At 39.2% G+C, this 15,855-nt stretch overlaps 1 protein-coding gene across 6 annotated transcripts in view; it reads right to left on the bottom strand.

Moving 5' to 3' along the window:
- The window catches only part of LOC138760684 (AT-rich interactive domain-containing protein 1B-like), a 521,279-nt gene that overhangs the window by 146,929 nt on the left and 358,495 nt on the right, over positions 1–15,855 (bottom strand). For all 6 annotated transcript variants that reach the window (XM_069931618.1, XM_069931621.1, XM_069931620.1 and 3 more), the window contains one exon: positions 9,391–9,561. In XM_069931618.1, coding sequence (XP_069787719.1) covers positions 9,391–9,561 — 171 coding nt within the window. The remainder of the gene's footprint in view (positions 1–9,390; positions 9,562–15,855) is intronic.

The following is a 15,855-nucleotide window of genomic DNA, read 5'->3' as shown; positions in this document are numbered from 1 at the left end:
GGATAAATGAATTTCTCGGTTTCTTGAGACTGCGTATTGCAAGATTGACTAAAAGAGGCACACCCATTTTAAACTTAATTATTTTTTACTTATTTATTTTCTGCAATTTTTTTGCCAGTTGTTTGAGGCTGCTGGTTGCTTAAATTCTGGATAACAGGGGTTTTACTGTGTATTTTAATGTATATGATTATTATTTGCTACGAGGTGTATTATTTGTGTTTGTGTACGCACCACAGTTCAGGGAAACATTTTGTCTGGTTGCATACGTACAGTCAGATAATAAACTTGAATTAGTTTGTCCATCTTTTCTCATTATACAGCAGCGCATTAGGCTTGTAAACGTTCTCTGAACAATTTGCAATGCTTTAAATTCCTTCCTGAAATAATTGACCAATGTTAAATAGTGCTCCTGAAGGTATCACTGATGCTTGATATCAATGAAGGATATGGTCTTACTTCTGCATTCAATTACCAAGTAATGAATGACATTTGGTTAACTCTCCCACTTACTTGCGATGTTTATAATAATAACTACCCTTTCATGAACTATATACCAGGATCTTCTGCTTCTCAAACCTCTGCAATCTCTCACCATTAGGATAATAGGATTTTTATTATTCCTGTCAATGTCAGTTTCCCACATAATTTCCCATGTTTGTTCATTCAATATCCTTTTGTAATCTTATTTATGTTTCTTTACACAATGTATTTTCCAACATCTCTGTCTCATCAGCACATTCGCAAAACTACATCTTCGGTGTCTACATCCAAGTCATTTATATAAATTGTGGACCCAGATCCAATTTTCATACCACACAAATTCCACCTTTCCAACCTGAAATCAAATCTTTATCACTTACTCTATGCCATCCAATCTTTTATCCATGCCTCCTATGTCATGAATTTCAATTTATACAATGACCTTTCATGGCACCTGGAAATCCAATGACATGCTCTGGTTCCCCTTTATACATAGCACATTACCACTTTAACAAACTCCATTAACTTGACCAAACATATACTTTTCTTTCATAAAACAGGGTTGATTTTGTCCAATTATCTTGAATTTTTCAAACCACTCTTCTAATAATTGGCCTATAGTTTCCTTTTTTGTCTCCCTACTTTTTTATTTTAATGAGTATATTTTCCAATACAAAGCAACTTTCCTTGAATCAAGACAATGAAGAAAAATTATTAACTACATCACTAATCCAAGAATGAACCTAAAGACTAGTCTCCAACAAGTTGCGAATTAGCACCCCCTTGATTATTGAAAGTTTCCTGATTTCCTTCCAGTTCCTGATTTACAGATATTTCTGAGATGTTATCAAATCCTCTGTAGAGAAGACTGATACAGAATAACAGTTTAATTCACCTATAATCTCCAGGCTTTCCATTGTTTATTTCCCAGGTTCACTTTCTTTCATACCAATGCTTACTTTGTTAACTATAAAAAAAATTATCTATACAAATACTATCTTTTTATATATGTTGCTAGCACTTTGTTTTTTACCCTTATTCTTTCTGGCATTTTTAAAATATTTGGCCCAGCTTTCTGACCAGCCACATTATCATTATCTTTGTATGATTATGTTTATTTTCCTTTAAATTTTATACTCTGTACAGTTTTAATTAACTGTGGCTGGTAAGTCTCTCCCCACTCATTGCCACAGAGTTGGTTTTTCTCATTGGAATATATCTAATCACATGCATTCTGAAAGAGCCTCTTTAATTTCTACATTTTGATTGATTGATCCCTTAACCCAACACAGATGCTATTTATTTGAATATATTTGAGAAATAATTAATTTATAACACATTGAGTGTTAATCTTGCAAATGTTGGGTCCAGGCAGAAAAGAACAAATGTTGTTGATAAACTCCAAACCCAAAATGGACATCAAGCAGGGAAGCAATAAATGATAAGTCTCTGTTGTCAAAGGGCAATAATGTTGAATGCAACATGGAATTGATAACATTATTTGGGGGGGGGGGGAAGCATCCACAGCATACACTAGAATACCCAAATGATCAATGTGAAATCACACAATTAAGGACTCCAATCAGTGAAAGAACAGCCATTTAAATGAAGCGATTTTAGTAATAACAGTTAAATTCTGAAAACAAGGCTATAAAAAAAGTATCTTGCTGATGGTGTGAAAACAAAACCAATAACTTAACTTTCTGGTAACAAGTCAGAATGAAAACCTTTTCACCATTCTAAACACTGGTTAAGAAATTTTTTTAAAAAAAGCACATTTACACCCAAAACCCTCAAAATAATGAAGCATGTTCTTACGTCTGAATGATTTTGCCACTTAGCAAATACAAATGAGGCAAAACACCAGTTTTATTTGGTTGAACAAACTTGTTTTTATGTGGGAATTTTTTTTTACACAAAGGATTCACAAGATAGTAAGGGATAGAATGGTTAAGTTAATTGGCTGCTGTATATCTTCTGTACACCTTTTAAAGGGTGAAAACCAAGCCAGCAGAGTGGACAGGTTTTGAGAGAAAGCAGGTTGCAGGGATAGAGGGAAACAAGTGCTGAAACCGAACTGATGAGATCGCTCTGCTGCAAATGGGATGTGGCCCAGTGCGCAGACCTGCCCCCTGTGGAGTAATAAGCACACCACTGGATCTAAAAGTTCCTCAAAGGCTATACATTTGAATCATTACAGCACAGAAAACAGCCCTTTCTAGTCTGTGCCAAACTATTATTCTGTCTGTCCCACTGACCTGCACCCATTTCACATACCTCTCCAAATTTTTCTAAAATGTTAAAATTGAGGTCACATTAGCAAGCAGCTTTTCCATACTCTCATCATTCTCTGTGTTAAGGAATGCCCCCTAATGTTCCCCATAAATGTCTCCTTTCACCCTGAACCCAGGTCCTCTGGTTTGTATCTCACCTAATCTCAGTGGAAAAAGCCAACTTGCATTTACTCTATCTATACTTATAATTTTTTTTTAATCAAATCTCCCTTAATTCTTCTACACTCCCAGGAATAAAGTCCTAACCTGTTTAACTTTTCCTTGTAACACAGTTCCTCAAATCCTGACAATGTTCTAATAATTCTTTTCTGCACTCTTTCAGTTTTATTGACATCTTTTCTGTAGTTAGGTGACCAAAACTGCACCCAGTAGTCCAAATTTGGCCTCACCAATGTCTTATACAACTTTACCATAACATCCAACTCCTATGCTCAACACTTAGATTTATGAAGGCCAACATGCCAAAAGATTTCTTTACAATATTACCTACATATGACACTACTTTCATATCTGTATTCCCAAATCCCTGTATTCTACCACACTCCTCAGTACCCTACCATCTACCCTGTGTCTTCTACCTTGGTTTGTCCTCACACTAACCTGCATTAACTCCCATCTGCCATTTTGCAGCCAATTTTCCAGCTGGTACAGATCCCTCTGCAACCTTTGAAAGCCTTCCTCACTGTCCATCACACTTCCAATCTTTGATTCACCTGCAAACTTGCTGATCCAATTGACCACATTATCATTTTTTTTCAAAAATTTAAAAAGAATTTAGGCATACTGCACAGTAACAGACCCTAAGAGACCCTGCTGGCCAATTACACAAAACTGACCAACAACCCCCATATGTTTTGAAGGCTAGATCATTGATACGGATGACAATCCCTGAGGCACACCTCTAATCACAGGCATCCCAGTTAGAGAGGCAATCATCCACTAACACGCTCTGGCTTCTCCCAAGAAACTAACGTTGAATCGAGTTTACTATCTCACCATGAATACCGAGCAACTGAACCTTCTTGACTAGTTACCTCTATGGGACTCTGCAAAAGTGTAGACAATACTTACAGTCTTTCCTGGTAACCTCCTTGAAAATCTCTATATGCTTGGTTAAACATGATCTACCAAGCACAAAACCATGCTGACTTATCCTTAATTTGCTGTCCAAATACCGATATATCTGATCTCTCAGAACATCTTCCAATAACTTACCTGCTACTGATGTCAGTCTCCTGGGTTATTTTGGAGACAATTTTAAACAACGGAACAATATGAGCTACCCTCCAATTCTCTGGTACCTAATCCATGGTAAGGACATTTTAAATATATCTGCCAGGGCCCCTGTAATTTATGAACTAGCTTCCCTTAATTTCCGAGGGAATAACTTGTCAGGCTCTATTTGCCTTTATTCACTTTAAGACAGCAAGCACTTTGTCCACTTTAATCTGCATAGGTTCTATGACTTCACTGCTTGCTTGCCCTCACTTCTCTGGACTCTTGTCAGTTTGCTGAGTAAATTCCGAAGCATAAAAAGAATTTCAGATCTCTTCTGGATCCATACATAGCCAACCACTCCGATCTTCAAGAGGACCAAATTTATCCCTTACTATCCTTTTGCTCTTATATACCTGCAAAATTTTACTTCATATCTCTCTCAAGTTTTTCTTGCATTTTATACATTGCAAGTACCTAATTTACTCCTTGTTCCCTATATCTGTTATACCCCTCTCTTCTTCTTAACCAGATCCCCAAAATTCCTCGTAAACCAAGCTTACTTATGATAGTTAACTTTGCCTTTAATCCTGACAGGAACATATAAACTCTATACTCTCAAAATTTCACCTTTGAAGGCTTTCCACTTACCGAACACATCCACACCAGAAAGCAACTGAGCCCAAATCCATGCTTTCTCGATCCTTTCTCATTTCCTCAAAATTGGCCTTTCTCCAATTTAGAATCTCAACCCAAGGATCAGACTTATCCTTATCTATAATTATCTTGACATTAATGACATTATGATCACTGGACCCAAAATGTTCCCCACCACATACTTCTGTCACCAGTCTTGTCTCCTAATTGGAGATCCAATATTGAACTCTCTCTAGTTGGTACATGAATATATTGATTTAGGAAACTTCCCTGAAACAAATTTGACAAATTAAGCCATTCAGCCCTTTTCCAGCTTGGGAGTCCTAGCCAATATGAGGAAAATTAAATCACTTTCACAACTTTGTGTTTCCTGAAGCTGTCTGCTATCTCCCTGCAGATTTACTTCTCTAATTCTGACTATGGGGTAGTCTGTAATGCAACCCCATTAATGTGATCATACCTTTCCCATTTCTCATCTCCACCCACATAGCCTTAGTGAAAGAGCCATTTTCTAGAGTGTCCTGTCTGAGCACAGCTGTGATATTTTCCCTGATGAGCAATGCAACACCATCCCCTTTCATCCCTCCCATTCTATTGTTCCTGAACCTAGAACATTGAGTTGCCAGTCCTGCCCCTCATTCAACCAAGTTTTACCAATAGCCACAATGTCTAAAGCCCTTTGATACTTTCATTCCACTAAAATTGGCTGTTCAATGTCTCGGGATAGGAATGGGAGTTTGGCTTTTCAAACTTGACCATTCCTAACTGGGACAGTGAATGCTTTCACACTTGCAAGGAGGCATCCCTGGGGTTAGGACTCTTCTACCTTCTACTGGTGACATCACGACACATCGAGTTATGGTGGTCTTGCCCTAAATCCTGATCAATGTATTATGATCTTATATTTGAACAAAATTAATCATGCCTAATTATAACATAGTTAAGTTTTATGTCCAGCACAGTTTGAACCCTCCAGCCCGTTGTTTTTGTGCCGACCTATATAAACTTTATAAGGGACCGTGGGAAAGTGCTAGCAATAAATAGCAATAGTGGACAATTCTCAAACAGGGTAGGAAAATTGGTAGTGCTCAATTTATATAGTGTGGGAAAGTTTGTACCGCTATAGCACAAAATTTATCTAGCGTGGGTGTAGCGCATTGAATGACTCAAAGACTTGTTGACTCAAACCAAGGCTTTTATTAGCAAAAGACTGGAGCTATTACATCAAGATCGACCAGTCCAGACTGACCTGGGTCTGGTTAGGAGCAGCCCTTTATGACCTGCCAGTAGGCGTGGCTACAGCTCTCAGCCAATCACTACTACTATATGTAAATATATACAAATATATACATTGGTGATAGTATTCTGTACTATCAGTGGGAAAGTTTATAGTGCTCTGGCGCACAATTTAAACAGCGTGGGAAATTTGGTAGCACTATCACGTATAATTTATAAATACTGTGGGGGGAAAAAAGCGATGGCAGACCTGCCCTCCCAGAATGCCATGTGGCAGAGAAAGGGCTGTATTACTGGCTGCAGCAACGGAGTGTTCATGGAGGGATTTCTCTGACGCATGGCATTCTGGGAAGTAAGGTCCACCATTGCCTTCCCCCCCCCCACCATCTTTATAAATTGTGCGCTATATCGCTACCAACTTTCTCACGCTGTTTAAAAGTTGTTCGCTATTGCTATTTATTTCCCCTTTCTCTCCCCGCTGCGACCTTCCCATGGCAAAGTTTATACCTTCATTTTAATCTTTTCTTCCTTCCTGTTCCTGCACTTACACAAAAACTTGGATCATTTCAATTCCACAACGCAATTATCCATTTCAGACTTGCCTAATTGCAAAGCTGGCATCTGCAGGTGCCCAAGATTGTACTAAGGGTCGAGGTCATCAAGCCCCGACATGAGATGACATAATCTGAAGCTGGCGTTGAGCTGATTTTGTTTTCATTTTTGGCACTTTAAAGGCCAATTGGTGGTTAATTCCTGGGATCTCTTGAAAGTGTGAAAGAAGCTATAGTTCTATGTGCTAATCCATTCTCTAAGTTCACCTGCCTTTCCTACAATACTCCTTGCATTGAAATAGATGCACCTGAGAACATTATTTCCATCACTCACAATCCTTTGATTTCTGCCTTTATGTGCAGTCTTAACTTCATCTTTTCCTCCTCCACTATCAGCTCTGGGACTCTGGTTCCCATCCCCCTGCAAATCTAGTTTAAACACTCACAGATCAGCATTAGCAAACTTTCCTGCAAGGATATTAGTCCTCCTCCAGTTCAGATGCAAACCTTGTTTTACCTTGTTTATTATGACAAGCCAACAGTGCCACCTGAGGAATTACAGACCTTGCCAATAAAACTTTGATTCTCTTGAAGGAAAATAAAATTTTTGAAAGAACTATGCCCCTCTGGTGTTCTAAACCGTGCATTAGCCTACCTTGATTTACTGAGCAAAAACATATGGCCTGCACACATTAAAAGGACCTTTGAAAGTTTTATTTTCAATCAAAAGCAATCAAAGACAGAGTTGACATTAAATGGAAGCTCCATTCTGCTCTAAAAGGCTATCTAATTTTCTGAAAAAGAATTGTGTTGAAACCATCACTGACTATCCAATGTTTCTCACACTTATTTATTAAAAATGTTTCTCTTGCCCTCTCTATGGTAACTCTTTATATTGACTTTGCATAGTTCTACCCCTCTTCACTTGTACCTCATAATGATACAGCCATCTTGAGGAGTTAAACTCTCCAGAATTCACTGGTCTGGAATTGTTGTCAGGTCCAGGGTTCCTACTCACAATGTATAGTAGAAATATATCCCCAGAAAATTACCAGCACAAACTGAAGGGAAAAGCAGGAAGCTATCAAGAGGAGGAGGATGTCAATATCAATTAGCTTTGCAAGCAGGAGGGATAATGATAAGGAAGTATAATGTCCATGTCAATGTGACAAGCATATACAAATATCTTCTAATTTAATATGCACCCATTATTTTTCAGCAATAAATACATTTTCAACAATATCTGTTGTAATTTAATTATGTGAAGTCTAGGAGGTACTATACTGTTTCAGTTCACTAATACATTAAAGGACAATGTTCAACATGGCTGCAATTGTTAGTTTTTGCAAAGCTGCAGGTCAGCTTTGACTGGTTTTCCGTTGTGGCATAATATGGACCTACTTTTCATTGAAACATCGTACTGTTAGCCATTTTGGCCCAATGTACCTGAGCCATATCTTTGAAATATCTATCCAAGAACTGGTTAGAATTAGTTTGATTGCCTTGTATTTTTTTCCCCATGATCAGAACCAGGTTTATTGTTATGAACATGCGTCACAAATGTGTTGTTTTTCAGCGGCAGCACTATTGTTCAGAACAAAGTGAAAAATTATTAAAAATTACAATTCCGTTAATACAAGATTTAAAAAAATAAATCATTGGTTCTAAAAGGAAAAAATGGAGAAGTGTCCATAGGTTCAAAGTTACTATTGACTCTTTTACCAACATCTTTTCTCATTATATCTTCCAAAGCAAAACAATGTACTGTTCCCAATAAATAAAACAGCAATTGCCTAATACATCTTTACATTTGATATAGAACAATGGTTCTCAATCTGTTTCTTTCCACTTATATACCACTTTAAGTCTTCTCAATGCCACAGGTGCTCTGTGATTAGTGAGGAATTGCCTAAGGTGGTGAATGGGGTGGAAAGAAAAAGTTTGAAAACCACTGTTTTGATTGTACTAATTGACTCGTTATGTGCACGGTTTCATAGCTCCAAAGGAAATGGGCCAATGACAATTTTTCTCAAGCAAAATATTTCAGTAACAATTGGGTCTAGAGCAGAAATTCTCAACCTTCCCTTCCTACTCACATATCACCTTAAGCAATCCCTGACTTATCACAGAGCACTGATGGCATAGGGATTACTTAAGGTGGAATGTGAGTGGAAAGAAAAAGGTTGAGAGCCACTGATCGAGAAGTTCAAGCTTACTGCTCGAAAATGCTCGAAAAATGTTAGCCCAGCTTCTCTGTTCCTTTCCTATTGATCTGTTACTGCAATTTTACTGCAAAGGATACAGTATGTCCGCCACAGCTAAGTTAACACAGAAAGAGGGCAGAGCTAGAAATGCTGTTCTGTTATATTATCCTTCACATATATTGTGTTTTAATATAAATTTCATGACCTCAATGAAAATGAGAGAGAAATTCCAGTGTGGTTTATCCACATACATGTTTACTGAGGATTAAATTATATTAATGAAAGATGTCAACACTTGGATACCAGGTTTCCAATTGTTGAACCAAATATTATTTTATTCATTTTAAATCACTGAAAACTAGAAACAAATTGTTTTAACACATGCATAAAAGCTGTACAGTGGTCAAGGAAATAGCTTTTGAGCAATAATTCAATCTGCATTCAATAAGGAGATTTTCTTTAAACTGGTTACAAAAGAGCAGCATCTGTCACTGAAAATATTCAGAAATTATGGAACCAAGCTGATAATATGCAAAGCAGGTCATACTTGTGTCCTTTCTGCAAATTACAGACACATGATCATCAATATAAAAATAAAGCACATGAATCTCAAATCTCTTGCTGAGACAAACAATATCAAATAAAATCTCAATGTTTATTAATTGACTGTAAAAATGTTCTTTTGGCATCCCTTTATAACTGGGCATTTTAAAATAGTTTCGACTGAACTAACTTAAGTTTTTATTTTCTTACCTTGTGGCCCAAACTGGCCACTTTGGGGACCATAAGAGCTGCTGGAATTGGTTTGCTGATAAGGCCCCATTCCAGTGTGCATCTGTCCAACAGGTGATGGATGTGGAGACATAGGAGGTCCAGTTTGCTGAGATCCATATTGAGCATTTCTCTGGACACCTGGCATGAAACCTACAGAGAGAAAGGTAAAATTAAGAAGTTCAGACAAACACACAGACATAAAAGAAAGAAACCAAATTACAACAGAAAATTACACAGCTCATAAGCTAACAAACAATACCCTGAATGCTCATCTTTTCTTAAAAATTAGGCACTAAATTCTGCTACAACTAAATTTCTCTAATTTAATTTTACTTTCAAACTGGTTAAGCTTAATTGAGTCACAGTGTAGTAATATGAAGATAATATTATTAAGAAATTTTCTTGATGTTAACCTCTTTTGTCAAAATAAACCAGTTTAGAGAGGACTGGGCACTCAATGGCTGGACCACAATCCAGGAGTACAACAGGAAATGCTTAATGAACAGATACTTTAAAAATGAATTCCAAGGTGCTTAGTTCACTCACTGTAGAAATTGACAAAAGGCACATGTGAAATTCAACCAAAATGAGTAGGTCCTTTTCCTGTTTTAATCTTTCCACTGAATATCGTGTGCAGTTTTTGTCTCCTAATCAGAGGTACAGGTGCAAGATACTTTATCCAGACATCTAAAATCCGGAAACTGTGAGAGGGAACGTCAGCGTGAGTCGGGTGGGCGAGGGGAGGGAAGAAACCATCAGTGCATGTTGGGTGGGTGAGGGGGGGGGTGGGGGAGAGAGACCGGCAGCGTGAGTGAAAGGGGGTGGGTACGGCAGCACAATTCCAGTGGATTTAAATCTGGCTTTCTGAAATCCGGAAAAATCCGAAATTCAGAACACATTGTCCCCCAAGGGTTCCGGATAAAGGATCGTGTACCTGTCGTACATTCCTGCTATTGAGGGTCTACAGTGGAGATTCACCAGGCTGATTACTGGGGCTGGCAAGACTGACACATGAAGGAAGACTAGATAGACCTGGGTTATACTCACTGGAATTTGGAAGAATTAGAAGGGATCTCATTGAGGCTTAAAAAATTCTGACAGGATTAGATAGGTTAGATGCATAAAGAATGTTCTACATGATGGGGAAATCAATAACAAGGGGTTACTGTCTGAGGATAAGCCATTTAGATGAGGATTTTTTCCCCCACTCAGAATGGTGAACTTGTAGAACTCCCTGCCACAGAAAGCTGTTGAGGCCAGTTCAGTGGATACACAGTGAAACCTCGTTAGAATGTGATTCGTTAATCCATGGAATCGCTTATAGCGCGGGTGTCTGTGGACCCCAAATTTTACAAATAAGTTGATTAAAAATCAGAATACCAATATTAAAAGAATGTGCTTGCTTTCTTTCATTGAAATTGTTAGTTATAGATAGCAGATCCTTTGAAAACTGGTAATATTTGGGTTTGATTATCCATGGGCACTAACTCGTATGTATCTGTTCCGCGATTTGGCTGTAACGTAGTATGAAATCTTGGACCCCAAGTACTGTGCTTCTCCAAGATTTTACTGTATTCTAAAGGAAATTGGGAAATACACCAAGGGGTATGAGTAGAAGGCAGGACTAGGCTACTAAATTTGCATGATCGGCCATGATCATATTGAATGGGGTTAAGAACATGAAGGGCTGAATGACCTCTTGCACCTATTTTCTATTATTTACACTGATGTTTATATAATTTAATGAAATCCAAAAATACTTCTATTTATTTTAACTCTTAAATCCATTATTAATTTGTCTATAAATCGGCAATAGGCCCAACTTGTCCATTTTTGTGCTCGTCTATTTTACCTTTCTCCATCAAATAACTCTGGAGCAATTGTAGATAAACATGAAAGTGTGTAGGCACCATGATTTTAGTTTACGTAAAGATATTGGGGAAGCTCAACAAGTCACGCAGTGTTCTTTATGTAACGAAGATATATAGCCTGAGCCCTTCATCAAGGTATGAGCAAAAAGGAGGCACGCATCTGAATAAAATGATGGGGGAGGGGCAGGAGGAGGAGCACAGGGTCACAGGTAAGAGGTCATAGGTGGATATGGGTGGGAGGGCAAAATAGCAGAGGGGATAGCTCTCTGAATGGAAAGGGAAGAGGGTAGGGAGCTGGAGGAAAGGAGATAGGGATGGGGAAAAGAAGGAGATAAGGATGTGGTCTAACAGAAATTGGAGAAGTTGATGTTAATGCCATCCAGTTGGAGAGTACCAAGATGGAATATTAGGTGTTGCTCTTTTAATTTGCAAGTGACCTTGGTTTGGCAATGCACAAAGCCATGGATAGACATGCCGGCATGGGAATCTGGCATGGAATTGAAATGGTTTGTCGCTGGGATATTCCTGTCATTTCTGTGGACAGTCTGCATCCAGTTTCTCTAATGTAGAGAAAGCCACAATGGGAGTACCCAATTCAGTAGATGACCCCTGCAGATTTACAAGTGTGGCTTCACTTGGATAGATTGTTTGGGGCCCTGAACGAGGGTGAGGTAAATCAGCACTGCCTGTGGTCACAGGGGAAGGTACCAAGACGGCGATCAGTGGGATGGGATGAGTGGACGAGGATGTCATGGAGTGAGCAGTTCCTGTGAAGGTGAAGAGGGGAAGATGTGTCTGGTGATGGGATCATGTTGTAGGTGGAAGATATTGTGGAGGATAATATGTTGAATGTGCAGACTGGTGGGGTGGTATGTGAGGTGAGAAACACAAAGATAATCCATCTTAACACACAACTAAAGAGATGGTGCAGGAGGGAGGGCTTCAGGTTTCTGAATAATTGGACTCTCCTCCAGGGAAGGTGGGACAGTGTGTACCTGAACTGGAGGGGGACTAATATCCTTGTGGGTGTTTTTGCTAGTGCTGCTTTGGGGAGGTGGGGAATCAGAGTGTAAGAGCAGATAGTAAGGTAGAGGTCGATGAGAGTCATACAAGGGCTGCATGTAAAGGCAGGGTTGTATAGAAAAGAAATGGCTTCACATGCATCTATTTCAATGTGAGGGGTATTGTTGATAAGGGAGATGAGCTTAGAGCGAGGATTGTCATGTGGGATTATGATATTATTGCTATTCGTGAGAGATGGTTGCAGGAAGGGGCAGGATTGGCAGTTCAATGTTCCAGGGTTCCGTTGTTTTAGACAGATAGAGGGCAAGGGAGGAAATAAGGAGGTGTGACATTGCTAGTGAGGGAAAATATCACAGGTGTGCATAGACAGGACAGCCCTGGGGACTCGTCTACAGAGGCCATATAGGTGGAGTTGAGGAACGGGAAGGGCATGAGCATACTAATAGGGCTGTATTATAGACCACCCAATAGTCTGAGAGAATTGGAGCAGCAAATCTGTAGGGAGATAGCAGACCGGTGTAAGAATTGGAGCAGCAAATCTGTAGGGAGATAGCAGACCGGTGTAAGAAATCTGTGATAGTAGGAGATTTTAACTTTCTAGAGTATAGGGAGAGATTGGACAGATTAGGTCTTTATTCTTTGGAGCGTAGAAGGTTGAGATGGGATTTGATAGAAGTATTTAAGATTATAAAAGGGATAGTCAGAGTAGATGTGGATAGACTATTTCCGTTAAGAGGAGGAAAGATTAAAACAAGAGGACATGAGTTAAGAATTAAGGGGCAGAGGTTTAGAGGTAACATGAGGGGGAACTTCTTTACTCAGAGAGTGGTAGCCGTGTGGAATGATCTTCCGGGAGAAATAGTGGCGGCAGAGTCAATTGTATTATTTAAGAAAAGGTTGGACAGGTATATGGATGAGAAGAAGATGGAGGGTTATGGGCATTGTGCAGGGAGGTGGGACTAGAAAGGGGTGTTTGGTTCGGTGCAGACTAGAAGGGCCTAATGGCCTGTTTCCGTGCTGTAATTGTTATGTTATTATATATGTTATGTACATAGACTGGGATTCTCGTACAGTAAAAGGACTGGATGGGTTGGAGTTTGTCAAATGTGTACATTAAAGTTTTCCTCATCAATATATGGAGGTACTAACAAGAGGAGGTGCAATACTTGATCATTTTGGGAACTCAGCAGGTCAGATGGCAGAAGTATGTGTAGGTGAGCATTTTGGGTCCAGTGACCACAATATCATTAGTTTCAAGTTAATTATGGAGAAGGATAGGTCTAGCCCTCAAGTTGAGGTTCTGAATTGGATAAAGGCCAATTTTGAGGAAATGAGGAAAGAGCTTGTGAGAGTCAACTGGAATGTTATTTTCTGTCAAGGATGCATCCAGCAGGTGGAAGGCCTTCAAGGACAAAATTTTGAGAGTGCAGAGAGTGCATGTTCCTACCAGGGATAAGGGCAAAGTTAACAGACATGGGGAACCTTGGTTTTTAAGGGATATTGGAGAACTCATTTAAAAAAAAAGGAGGGGTCTATATATGCGGTATAGACTACAAGGAGGAAATGAGCTACTTACATAGTATAGAAAATGTAAGAGAATGCTTAAGAAGGAAATTAGGATGGCAAAAATGTGAAGAAAAATCCAAAGGGTTTCTACAAATATATTAAAAGTAAAAGGATAGTAAGGGACAAAATTGGACCCCTAGAAAATCAGAGTGGTCAAATATGTGCGATGCCTCACGAAATAGGGGAGATTTTGAACAAATTTTTTGCATCAGTATTTACAGATGAAACTGGCATAGTGAATAAGGATGGAAGGAAAACAAATAGAAGTGTTATGGAACATATGGAGTTTAAGGAGATGGGGGTGCTTGTTGCTTTGCAACAAATAAAGGTGGACAAATCCCCTGGCCCGGATGATATCTCCCCGCACCTTGAGGGAGACAAGTGCTGAAATTGCAGGGCCCCTGGTGGATATATTCAAAGTGACCTTAGTCACGGGAGAGGTACCGGAGGATTGAAGAGTCGTTCATGTTGTTGCACTGTTTAACAAGGGCTCCAAAAGTAAGCCAGGCAATTACAGGCCAGTGAGCCTGATGCTAGTAGAATGTTAATTATTTGAAGAATTTCTGAGATAGGATATATAGATATTTGGATCGTCATCAATTAATTAAGGACAGTCAGCATGGATTTATGCGTGGTAGGTCTACCAAATCTTGTAGAATTTTTGACAAAGTTACGAAGAAGGTTGGTGAGGGAAAGGCTGTAGATGTTGTTTATATGGACTTTAGTAAGGTCTTTGACAAGGTTCCACACAATAGGTTGATTTCGACGTTAGGTATACATAGAGAGGTTGCAAACTCGATTTGAAACTGGCTTGGTGGAAGAAAACAGAGTGGTGGTAGATGGTTGCTTCTCAGACTGGAGGTCTGTGTCGAGTGGTGTGCTTCAGGGATCTGTGTTGGGACCATTATTGTTTGTTATCTTTATAAATGACCTAGATGATAATGTGGAGAATTGGATCAGCAAGTTTGCTGATGACACAAAGTTAGGAGGCATAGAGGTCTGTAAGGAAGATTTTCAAAGCTTGCAGAGGCGTCTGGACCAGCTGAGAAATTGGGTCAGTAAATGGCTGATGGAATTTAATGCAGATAAGTGTGAGGTGTTGAACTTTGGAAGGGCGAATCAGGGTAGGACGTACACAGTAAATGATGGCAGGCCATTGAGGAGTGCAGAGGAGCAAAGAGATCTGGGATTACATATACATTGTTCCCTGAAGATGGCGTCACATGTGGTCAGGGTTATAAAAAAAACTTTTGGCATCTTAGCCTTTATAAATCAAAGTTTTGAGTATAGAAGTTGGGATGTTATGTTGAAGTTATTTAAGTCATTGGTGAGGCCACAATTGTATGCAGCTCTGGTCACCCAGCAGCAGAAAAGATAATAAGAATGAAAGAGTGAAAAGAAGATTTACTAAGATGTTACAAGGTCTTCAGGAGTTGAGTTACTGGAAAGATTAAACAGGTTGGGATTATATTCCTTGGACCGAAGAGGGACCGAAGAGACTTGATAGAGGTTTATAAGATTTTGAGGGGTATAAACAGAGTAGACGTTTCCACTTAGATTGAGGGAGATAAATATGAGAGGTCATAGCTTTAGGCTGAAAGGGGGAAGGTATAAGGGGAACATTAGGGGAAAGCTTTTCACTCAGAGAATAATAGGAGTGTGGAATGAGCTGCCATCTGATGTAGTGAATGCAGATTCAATCTTGAGTTTTAAAAATAAATTGGACAAACACATGGATAGGATTGGTCTGGAGGGTTATGGAATGAGAGTAGGTCAGTGAGACTAGCTAGTTTTACTGGTCAGTACAGACCGGAATGTTCAAATGGCCTGATTTTCTGTGCTGTAATGTTCTATGATTCTATGGAAATCCTGTCCTTGTGTCTAAGGTTGGAAGGGTCCAGGACAGATGTGTGAGAATTGGAGATGTGGAAAAGAGCTGAGTTGATGGTGGTAGATGGAAAGCCACCTTTTTTTGAAGGAGGAA

The sequence above is a fragment of the Narcine bancroftii genome, chromosome 4, assembly GCF_036971445.1.
Source record: "Narcine bancroftii isolate sNarBan1 chromosome 4, sNarBan1.hap1, whole genome shotgun sequence".
NCBI lineage: Eukaryota > Metazoa > Chordata > Chondrichthyes > Torpediniformes > Narcinidae > Narcine > Narcine bancroftii.
The sequence above is the reverse complement of the archived record's forward strand: the minus strand, read 5'-3'. Positions and strand labels throughout refer to the sequence as shown.